Source organism: Arachis hypogaea, chromosome 11, assembly GCF_003086295.3.
Source record: "Arachis hypogaea cultivar Tifrunner chromosome 11, arahy.Tifrunner.gnm2.J5K5, whole genome shotgun sequence".
Classification (NCBI taxonomy): Eukaryota; Viridiplantae; Streptophyta; class Magnoliopsida; order Fabales; family Fabaceae; genus Arachis; species Arachis hypogaea.
The window spans coordinates 140,980,523-140,992,248 of record NC_092046.1 but is presented as its reverse complement, the minus strand read 5'-3'; the positions used below and the strand labels follow the sequence as shown (position 1 = coordinate 140,992,248).

The window sequence follows — 11,726 nt, the reverse complement described above, 5'->3', positions numbered from 1 at the left end:
ATTTTTTTATACTTTATTATTATAAATTAATTAATCACTAAAAAATTATACCAATTCCATCCATTAATCAATTTATTGTCAACTAATTCTTTTATTTAAATTGGTCAATTTTATCCAATTCTCATGATTATGATGTTAATATATTTTTTCTTTTTCTATTTTATGAGATAGGTTAAAGACTAGTCTATAGACAACAAAAAAACTTGTCTATTAAGAATTTTTAATTTATTTAAATACTTTACTAACCAATAACTTACTGTATATTAAAAAAATTAAAATACATAACTTTTTATTATAATAATATATACAAAAGTACTTAAAGAGTACTGTATCTATAATTAATTATAAAAATATTATATATATATATATATATATATATATATATTTCTCTTTTTTTTTAGTTTTTCTTCTTCCCCATGACATAAAATTCATCTCAATAATTGCATCACTAATCAAGGGGTGCCTAAAGTTTCATTCTTTTCTTACTTCTCTAGCAACATAATTTAGAAAAGTTTAATGGTGGGAGCTCCCAAATTAATAACCTTATTGAAAAAATGTTCAACTCTGAAACAAGCAAAAGAGATCCATGCTCACATACTGATCAATGGACTTTTCCATCTTGAACAACTCCTCATCCATCACATTCTTCTCTGGAATGTAACCAACTACAAAACTATGGCACACTATGTCTACCTTATTCTTCACCGTATGCGCAACCCTGATTCCTTCTCTTGGGGATGTATGATTCGCTTCTTCTCTCAAAACTGTCAATTCATGGAAGCAATTTCTCTCTATGTTCAAATGCAGAGGATTGGCTTGTGTCCAACTTCACATGCTCTGTCCTCTGCGCTTAAGTCATGTGCTAAGGTTCAGGATGGGTTTCATGGTGTATCTATTCATGGACAGGTTCATGTTCTTGGGTTTAATGCTTGTGTTTATGTGCAGACAGCCCTTCTTGACTTGTACTCGAAAATCGGTGATGTGGGGACTGCACGCAAACTGTTTGATGAAATGTCTGACAGAAATGTAGTTTCTTGGAACTCTATGCTGTCTGGGTATCTGAAAGCTGGTAACTTAGGCAAGGCTCAGGAATTTTTTGAAGAGATTCCTAAGAAAGATGTTATATCTTGGAATTCTATGGTCTCAGGATATGCCAAATCCGGAGATATGGATTCGGCCTATTCTTTGTTTCAACAAATGCCAGAGAGAAACTTGGCCTCCTGGAACACAATGATCGGTGGTTATGTTGACTGTGGAAGCATAGTGTCAGCAAGAGAATTTTTCAATGCAATGCCGATGCGAAACAATGTGTCTTGGATAACAATGATTGCTGGTTATTCAAAGAGTGGGGATGTTGAGTCTGCTCGAAAGCTCTTTGATAAGATGAATAAAAAGGATTTGCTTTTGTATAATGCTATGATAGCCTGTTATGCTCAAAACAGTAGACCCAAGGAGGCCCTTGAACTTTTCAGTGAGATGATTAAACCAGAAATCTATGTGAATCCAGATAAGATGACTTTGGCCAGTGCCATATCAGCATGTTCACAATTGGCAGATCTAGAATATTGGTGTTGGATTGAGTTACACATGAGTGACTTTGGAATTGTATTGGATGATCACTTGATTACTGCTTTAATTGACTTGTATGCGAAGTGTGGAAGCATCGACCGGGCATATGAGCTATTTCATGGTCTGAAACAGAGGGACTTGGTTGCATACTCTGCAATGATCTACGGATGTGGAATCAATGGAAGGTCATCTGATGCAATCAAGTTATATGAACAGATGCTTGAGGACTGTATTCGGCCGAATTTAGCGATTTACACTGGACTCCTTACCGCTTATAATCATGCCGGTTTGGTCGAAGAAGGTTACCGGTGCTTTAACTCCATGAAGGAAAATGGAGTTGTGCCTTCACTTGATCATTATGGAATCATGGTTGATCTATTAGGGAGAGCAGGATGGTTGAATGAAGCTTATAATCTTATAACAAACATGCCAATGCAACCAAATGCTAGTGTTTGGGGAGCTCTTCTTCTTGCATGCAAAGTACATAACAATGTGGAGCTTGGGGAAATAGCTGTTCAGCACTGCATTAAGCTGGAAAGTGATGTATCTGGTTATTGTTCTCTCCTTTCTAGCATATATGCTGCTGTTGGAAAATGGGATGATGCCAAGAAGTTTAGAATGAGCGAGGAAGGAAAGATCACTAAGGTACCTGGTTGTAGTTGGAAAATCTAATTTTACTTACATAATTAGCTGTTTCTGTTTTTTTACATGCCATTTTTTTTCCATTAGTAAATATGTACATGTAAATCATATATTAAATTAATCCTAATTAATCAGATACTGATTATGGTTTTTTTTCCATTTTCTTTTTCATCCCTTGGAAATCAAATTTATTTGGAAGAAAACCAGTTATTGAAATGATGACTAGCTAGGTTGGAAAGATTTTTTGTTTTTTGGAACTTGTTGTATTGCATGCATTGAAAAGTAAGTAAAAATAAAAACCAGAGTCCATGGTGCTACATGAGTAGGTATCGCATAAGAAAAGGGATTTCTTACGTAGACATGGCAAATCTCTTGAATATATAGTGAAGTGAGAAAGAGTAGTAGTGATGATGATGACTCACAAAGTTAAAGTATTAGACTATAAATAGAACTGATAAGCATTACTTTTTTAACTTTATCACCAATGTTCTTGCCTATCCTTTTCATAGAGATAGTGTATTCACCAGATTACAATTCCTAAAGATATTTAGCATACAGTGTTCAATCTCTGATCAAACTACATTTTCCTCTTTTAACTTGATGACATATTGACATGCGCTCCATAGTGTTAGCTGCTTTATTTTAATAAAAAAAAATAATCTCTTTTGTCTTCTATTCTTTTATCTAAGTTCTATATTATTTTATTATTTGATGATGTGACAGAAAAGGATCATGTTACATTTATGTCACTCTCACTTTTGCATATGAGATATCAGCAAGCAATGCAAGTTTGTTTATTTATTCCTTTTACTTTTTTTGCATTTGTCCCTCATCAAAGTGCTGAGAAAAGACACCGTCTGGCAGAATCAAATACGCCAACAGTTTTGTCTATATCAACACATTACAATATTCAATTCCAGTTGCATTATTATTCTTTTAAGAACTTAAGTACCTTGATTTACAGACTCAACAAAAGTGCTTAATTATATTTGTGATTACTGATACTAATAAACATAGGCTGCAAACTCCATGTATTAGTTTATTATAATCATCAAAAAGATAATTACATCATTCTTTTAGCAAGCATCTAGTGCCATATATATATGAACTCTATATTATATGAATATATGACACTGCCTCTCTCTCTCTCTCTCTATATATATATATATTTTACTATGACCAAAACAGACTTATTAGTAAGTGCATGTGTGTGCATGGTGAGTAGATAGTGATAGCAATAAGATGATGATGTGAAAATGAAAATGAAATGAAAATTCAAACCCAAAGAGCACCAGCTTTCTTGAGCATAGGGATCAAGGATCGGTTAAGGTGAAGGCTCATGACTTCATTGGTTCCACCAACAAGCTCACCACCAATGAAAACTGCAGGCACAGAAGGGTTGCAACCAAGCCTTGAAAGAGCTTGCTCTATGTCTCTTCCTCTTTGTATCTCATCCAACTCATGAACCGCTGGGTTCACACCAAAATCACAGAACAGTGTCTTTATGGTGTGGCACATGCAGCATGTACTCCTACTAAATATCACCACTGGCCTCTCTGAAACCAACTTTGTCACTCTATCCATTATACAATACAATATAATGGTGTATACCCTCAATTCCTAGATGGGTTTGATTTAATTATTTAATGCAGTTATATAGAAAACAACTACCTTAGCTTGGGGGAATTTTGTGATCAATGTGTAATAATGTATCTGGGTTTGTGATGTTGATGAGAAGCAGCAAGTTAAGCAGACTTATATATATAGGGGTTGGTGGACTATTATCAATTGGAATCTCTCTAATAAGGAAAAAGGAAAAGATAGGTGATAATTAAAGAGATGATGAGAATAATGGATAGAGATAATTTAATATTTTAAATTATTATTAGATATTTGGGTCGGTTTTTTTTTATTTTGCTTTGATCAGTTCAGGCATGATAGTGATTGATGATGGAAAAAGTATTCTTTTTATTTACTGCTGAACGAATATATATATCCATAATTGATCCATGCATGCATGCATATACGGAAAATATAATAAGATAGTGTCCTTTGTACGGCTTTAAAGGGAAAAAAAGAAATGAAAAAAAAAAATAGAAAAAGGAACTTTGTGCATATATACCATCATGTTAATTGATTAAAATTAAATTGTCATGTGGTGTTATTTGATTGGTAGAAAAATCAAACAGTGTTGTTTTCGTGTTTTGCTTTTACACGATTGCATATATACGACTTCCAATTGTGGAATGAGGAGAATTATTATTGAATTAATTAAGCTATTTGACATGAATAAATTCGCTAATTATGTTGTAATGATAATATCAACAGCAACAACAGTAATAATAATTTGATCACTTATAAATAGTAATTAATATCAACAACAATCATGTTTCTTTTTTTTTTCCTTTTTCCTTTTTATTTTTTCCACCTAAAACTAGAGAGAGTTTCCACCTTATCTATCTTAGAGGCATCTGCTGCGTTGGAACGAAAGTTGAAATTATCCAATTGGGACCTCGATCTTTTTTGTTTCTCTTATTAAGATTCGCATCTAATTCTAGAAAAGGAAATATATGGTTAAAGCAATAATATTGCGAGTTGAAATTTTAAAAAATATTAGTTTAAGATGACAACTAGCTGGAAGTAGATTGATCATTTTAAAAAGATGAAATGTATTGTGTATGTAAAAGTTTATATATATCCCACATTTGTATTTTCACTTATCCAAAGATTTTAATTTCAATTGTAAAACTGTTTTACACGTGCATCTAATCTCATAACACCATATTAACAAAAATAATTATTTTTTATATTGATTGCCTGAATGGTCGTCCAAGAGAATGGTTGTGATTTCACAACTGTGTAAAACGTTTTACACTATTAATATATTAAAATTAAATTCTTATAAAAAATAATTGTAATAATTATCTTAAAAATTATATATACAAAAGGATATAAGATAACTAGTTGATAACGTGGAACATTTTACTTCATTATAAGTAATAGTTCATCAAACTTAATTTTTTTAAAAAATATATATATATATTTCGCTTAAATTTCATTTATTATGTAAACTTGGTATTGTGTATTTAGAGAATTAGAGCAACTCTAATAAAATATATTTAGAGTATGATTTTTTATGCTTTTAAAAAATAAATGATTTAGAATTAAAATCTATATTAAAATTGATATATAAAATAAAATTGGTCTCACTTTAAACAAACAAAGATCACCTTAATTGAAAATTAATAAAATTTTATTATTTGTATAATTATTTTAGTGAAATAATTAAAAATAATATAAAATGTTAATTGAATTAGTGAAATCAAATATTAAAATAATAAATTTTATTTTTAATTTTAAATTACTGTTTATGATATATGATTATTCTACAAATATTAATATATCATTTAGTGAGATCCAAAATAAAATTGAATTTAAGAATAGCAGGATTGGAGATGCTCTTACCTCTATATAGCACTGACAACACAACATTTTTTTATTTTGTTAATCATCCTTATTATTACTGTGTAGTCTATATTCTTATTTTACTAACTAGTTAGTAAAATAAGAATAGAGCCAAATTTTAGAATGATATAGGTTTAGTTTATATAGTTGATACATGAGTCACTTTGACGAGTATTCTGTAAATTTTTTTTTATAAACTCTCAAAAAACCTTACAAGTAAACTTTTGTTCATAAATAAAAGAAAATAAATTATCAATATTATAAAGAGTTAAATTGATTAAGCTAGCACGAAAATTAAAGTAAAATTTCCTCAATGACTATTTTTTTTATTAAAAAAAAAAAGTTATGTGATACTCTAAATAGTAGAAGTCTCTATATACATGCCATCATCAAATTATTAAGGTATATGCATACAGTAATAGTAACAAGAGAATGTTATGAAATTGAGTAAATGGATAAAGTTGCACATCAAAAAGTATAGAGAGGACAAAAGAATACCCTTAAATATTAGAAAATAGTCCAATATATTGTAAAGATTGTTTTAACAAAATTATTTCCATAGGGAGCAAATTTCTTTTTTTCTTTTTGCCAATATTTCTCTTTTCATTTAAATTATTCTTTCTCCTTAATTTTTGCTCATCTAGTATTTTATTAGTTGATTATTAGTTAAAAAAAAATAATTCTCTAACAAAACCCTTATTTTGTTTTTAGGAACAAAGAGTTGGAAAGACGAGAGAAATTGAGAAACACCGATTAAAATTACAATAATATTTGAGAGATAAAAAAAAATCAATTAAAATAATTTAAATTTATTTTATTTAACATTTATTAATTATCGTTACAATGCAAGGCAAGAAATTGGTTGGGTTTGTGTCCCACGTGAATACGATGATAATATGATATATCTGGAAAAATCCATTTAATTTGAATCAAAAAATAATCTACTTGCATTGCATTTCTTGTTGGGGAATCTGGCTGGTGCAATGGATGTTCACGTCCAAAACTAGGGTTTACGTTCTTTCACTTTCACATATATGCATCATATATCCGATACAGATAAAGTTAAACCTTTATATATGTCTCTATCTGCTCTTAAAATTAGGGGAATTTATTACTTCTAATTTGATATTTCAACTTAGGTTGCTTGTCTAATTACTAAAATAAGTGAGATTATGTCTCACTTGCTTAAATAACACTAAAATAAAAAGGCATACAGTTGTCTTTATATAAAATTGTTAATTAAAAATTATTATATGATTTTCACGTACAATTGTCTTTATATAAAGTTATTAATTAAAAATTATTATATAATTTGATATATTTGACAAAATTATTATTTTATGATTTTCAACTAATACTTTATATAAAGACAACTGGATGCACGTGAATTTCCCAATACAAAAATCACTTATAAGGGTTAAGCAACATTATTATTGATTCTTTTATGAATTACGTATGTCTAAATTCTACATTTAATAAACTCATTTAAAATCTTTTTAGATAGAAAAAGTATAAGGTATTAATATACTAATTTGTCAATTTATTGCCAACAATAATTAATTATTGAAATTATATGAAACTAAGAGGTGATCAGCCAAAAAGTAAATAACTTAACTAATTTATAATTATATTTAATTAATTTTATTTATTTTTAATTTATAATATTTGATATTAGTTACTTTTCACCCTAAATTAAAATTCTAAATGATACGTTGGAGAAATAAGAGCGGAGATCACGAAACTTCTAACAATTTCGATTCTTAGTATATAACAAAATTTATAAAATATACAAAAGAACATCCATTTATTATGAAAAAGAAAACATTCTGATACTTAGTAGAAGAAACATCCTAATGCCTAGCATAAGCACCATCCACGTAAAGATTTTGGATTCATCCAGAGGCATTTGGCTGGTACCCTCTTGATTTCCTAGCATTGTTGTTAATTATTATATTTTAAACACATGTATAAGAAGACACATTTAGAAAATATATCTATAAAGATACTTTTATTAGACATAGTCATAAAAAAGATATTTTATTAGACACATCCATAAAGACACTTCTATTAAATACAATCATAAATAAGAGTTGACAGAAATTGACAGAAATACTATTAATAACATAGCAGAATTATTTTAGATATTATTTTACCTCTTATAAATTATTAAAGTATTTATAATATGATCTACCATTTTAACTGAATATTTTTCAAATCTACAACCCCACAAGATAAAATTCAATCATGCATATATATTTTTAACAATAGACACCAATCAAAAATTTTCTCTCGTATCCTAAATCTTATTCCAACAAATCACATATTATATTTAGAGAATATAATAATATCAAATAAAATTTTATAGAATATAACAGCGAATAATTTTCCATTTTCTTTTTCCGATATATATGTCTATTGTGGCATGGCGCCACGTTTTGGGATAACAACCTGACATATTGATCCACAAAATTGAGAAATTCTTACATTTTATTATAGGTGGCTGCAAGTGCATGCATGATAAGAGATTTAAGTGGCTCTAACTAAAAGCCAAGAGCCACTTATAATCTTCTTCAATTCCTTGTTGCTTCATCATGTGAGTGTGACTAAACTTAACAACTAGCATGTAATGCATGTACGTATATAAGTACTTACTCATACTCAGCATATACTCAATTGCATTTTCATGCATGCCTAAGTCTCCACAGCATATATGCGTTCACATTAAAATATAGTAGAAACTTACTTGCAGTTAACTTTATGTAATATTGATAATTAAAAGTCAATAAATAATTTAACAGATTTAATTAAATTATTATTTAACCGTTCTCAATGATAATCTTTGTGTACTATGTAAGAAAGAAATAGAGTCGGTGGAGCATTTGTTTCTCCTCTGTGAGTTAACATGGCAGTTGTAGTGCAGTTGGTTGAAGTCTTTTGAGGAGGTGTGGCATATTCCTGGAACCATAAAGAAATTGTTTAAGTGGTGGACCGGTAGGTATAAGCAGAAACAAGATCAGAAAAAATGGTTGTCGGGATTCTTTGCAGTTATTTGAAACATTTGGGTGGAACGCAATGCTAGAATTTTTCAGAATCAGAAAACAGGTGTAGAGTTCGTAATAAGAAAGACGATACTGAGTTACCACAAATGGACTGAGAGTGATTCTTTTGGTGGTTGATGACGTTGCCGGAAGTTACAGAAATTTTATGTTTTTTATGAAATATTTGTTGTTTCTTTCGTTGCTCTACCTTAATGTGTTGAGCTTATTTTGTCTCAAAAAAATTCAAGTAAAATTAGTTGTACTTCAATTTTCACTTTAATATATATATACTGTAATTAAGTGGCTTGTGTTATGCTCATTTTCTTCATCATTACTTTACAATAAATTGGCTTCTCTTTATAGTTGTTAGAATATATTTAAAACAAAAATATTAGAGAACTAATTTATTTTAAACTACATCAAGTTAATTTTTTAAAATTATTTTATTTATATTAAATTTTAGATTGTAAATCATAAATTTTTAATCTTAAATCTTAAATTATAAATTTTAAATTCTAAATCTTTTAAAAAATTAGAATTTTAGAATTAAAAAAATATTAATGTTGACTAACTAAAAATTAGTTTTTTTATACTTTTTCATTAAAAATATTAATTAGAGTAGTGTTTGTATTTAAATTTATATTTTACTTTAAATTAAATAATTAATTTTTGTTATTATTTTGTATTTGTTTGATACCTATAAATAAATCGTACCTTACATCATATGAAATTCATAGATTATTTTCTCTAATTTCTTTCTCTTGGTTTCTAAGTTCTAACAATAGTTACGCACATAAATTGGTTGGGTGTAATAAACTAATAATTAATATGAATAATGTTTCTAGATTAATAAATCACTGGTTGTTTAATTTATGTATTTAATTTATTTTAATTTTAAATACTTCTCAATTCATAAATTAATAAACAAAAGTCAAGATTCATGAAAGGACCGGACGGATGCATGCATGGTTGGAGAAAGAATGTCAGCTTAATTTTTTTTTGTATATGTTAGAAATAAAAAATATTTAAAACAAAAAATTCAGTGATGAATGTGGCATGACACACATACAAAATTGGGATTTCGTTGGTTGGCGAAGTACATAACTGTACAAATTGCTATTTGAGAGATGATGATGAGGGTCCTATCATTATCAAAAGAACCATAATAATAATATTAATAAATTTACACTTTGCATTTTCCATTGCTTTTTAAGATACGAGACAAAGAGAATTGAATAGCTTAGCCTATCATGAAGTATCCAAAACCCTCTCAAAGCACAATCTAAAAGGAAAATTCCCTCAATTTTTATTTTATTTTCACCATTTTTTCCCATTAATATAATAATATTGTTCCATCATGAAAATATTCCAAGATTTTATTAAGATTGCCTCTTCATGCCTATGATTCCCACTAGCATTATGATTTATCTCTTTTTGCGGCAGGCATGGCCGTTGTTCATCTCTATCTTTAATTACCTGAATTGAACTTCTTTCTTATAGTCCATACATATGCAAATTACTTTAATCTAGAAACATTATCTAAAATTCTAAGAATTTAATTTTTCATGGACTGAGAATCGTATAAAAGACTTTTACATAATTACACGTGCTTCGTCTAACTATGGAACGCCACATAGCAAAAATAATTATTTTTTATATTGAATTTGTAAATGATCATCTAAAATAACGAATGTAATGTAAAACGTTTTATATATTGTCATTACATCAAAATTAAACTCATATATTCAATCATAATTTGTTATATCAGTAAAAGTAACTAATTTTTAAAATAATTATAATTAAAAATTCATCTACATTCAATAATTTAATTGAAAAAATATATAAACTTTTTATATTATAAATGCATCAAAATTAAACTCAAATTCTAAACATGAAAATCACTTTTGAACAGGAGCAAAGCCACATATAGTAAAAAGGAGCAATCGCCCCTCCCAAATTTTAAATTTTCTTTATAAATTGTGTATAAATTTTACTTTAGTCTCCCTTAAAAATTTTATTTTACTCTTTTTCTATTATAAGATTAATTTTTGGCCCTTCTTAAACTTCAACCTAGCTTCATCACCCCTGCTTTTGAAACTTAATTTGGCCCTAGCACACATTTCATTTTTCCAACTTTTTTTTTAATAATTTAATAAATCAAATCTATACCAATATATAAAGCCAATACCAGAGTTTGGTGTCCAATTTTTATAGACATCATTTATCCCAAATAATTTATTTTACAAATCAAATTTATGGACAAAATAGTAATAATATATTTTTGTTTCTTAATTTAAAAAAAAGTCATTAACCCACGATAGAGTTAAATAACTACTGCAATCGTGAGAAAATTAAATAACTGCTCCACTTACAAACATTCCTCACTGTTGTGGATTCTTTTTTCTGCGTCTTGCTATCTTTTAGTTCTGACATGCATTTGTTAAGAAAGGAAGAATTCAACAAATTAATAATTAGGTGCAAATGATCGCGATATGATTTGACAAGGGAATTGATACAGTTCATAAGCCAACTTCATTGCCAAACACAGGTATCTATATTCTACCTTTTGAAAAATAGAGAAATAAAAACACACGATAATGGAACTGGTCCAAATAATAGACTTCATGATAATATAAGTGATTGGAATTTTATATTCACGGTTTATTTTATTTTTGAGTACTAATTTTTAATTTTTAAAAGAAAATTCAAAGACAAGTACTCTTTATCTTATTTCATTTTTAAATTTAAAGTTTGTATTTTTTATATAACTGCAGATCGATAATATCCGCCTTCTCCTTTTTTTCAACACCCTCAATTGTATCGCCTCCATCGTCATCCATCCACTCTAGTTGCAAATTTCATTTGGCTTCACCGCATAACTTCCATTTACATTTTTTCTACTCTTCAATTTACTTATTTAATTTATATTTTTAGTCATTCTTCTATTTTTTTTAATTCATTCCCAACTTTTTAGATAAAAAATAGTTCTGTCTTTTTTTTTATCAATTTGAT

At 28.3% G+C, this 11,726-nt stretch overlaps 2 protein-coding genes across 3 annotated transcripts; one reads left to right on the top strand and one right to left on the bottom strand.

Annotated features, from left to right (window-relative positions):
• Positions 1 to 391: 391 nt before the first annotated feature.
• LOC112723047 (pentatricopeptide repeat-containing protein At4g22760) lies at positions 392 to 3,948 on the top strand. Of its 2 annotated transcripts, XM_025774273.3 has the most exons (2): positions 419 to 867; positions 946 to 3,948. In XM_025774273.3, exons 1-2 carry the CDS (start codon positions 517 to 519, stop codon positions 2,239 to 2,241), a joined length of 1,647 nt encoding a protein of 548 aa, XP_025630058.1. In that variant the 5' UTR covers positions 419 to 516; the 3' UTR covers positions 2,242 to 3,948. The 2 variants fall into 2 exon arrangements, with proteins under 2 accessions (XP_025630057.1, XP_025630058.1); XM_025774272.3 differs by having other exon boundaries at positions 392 to 3,948.
• LOC112723049 (monothiol glutaredoxin-S2) lies at positions 3,226 to 3,932 on the bottom strand. The gene has a single exon (XM_025774274.3). The coding sequence runs from the start codon at positions 3,793 to 3,795 to the stop codon at positions 3,487 to 3,489; it is 309 nt and encodes a 102-aa protein (XP_025630059.1). The 5' UTR covers positions 3,796 to 3,932; the 3' UTR covers positions 3,226 to 3,486.
• Positions 3,949 to 11,726: the final 7,778 nt, after the last annotated feature.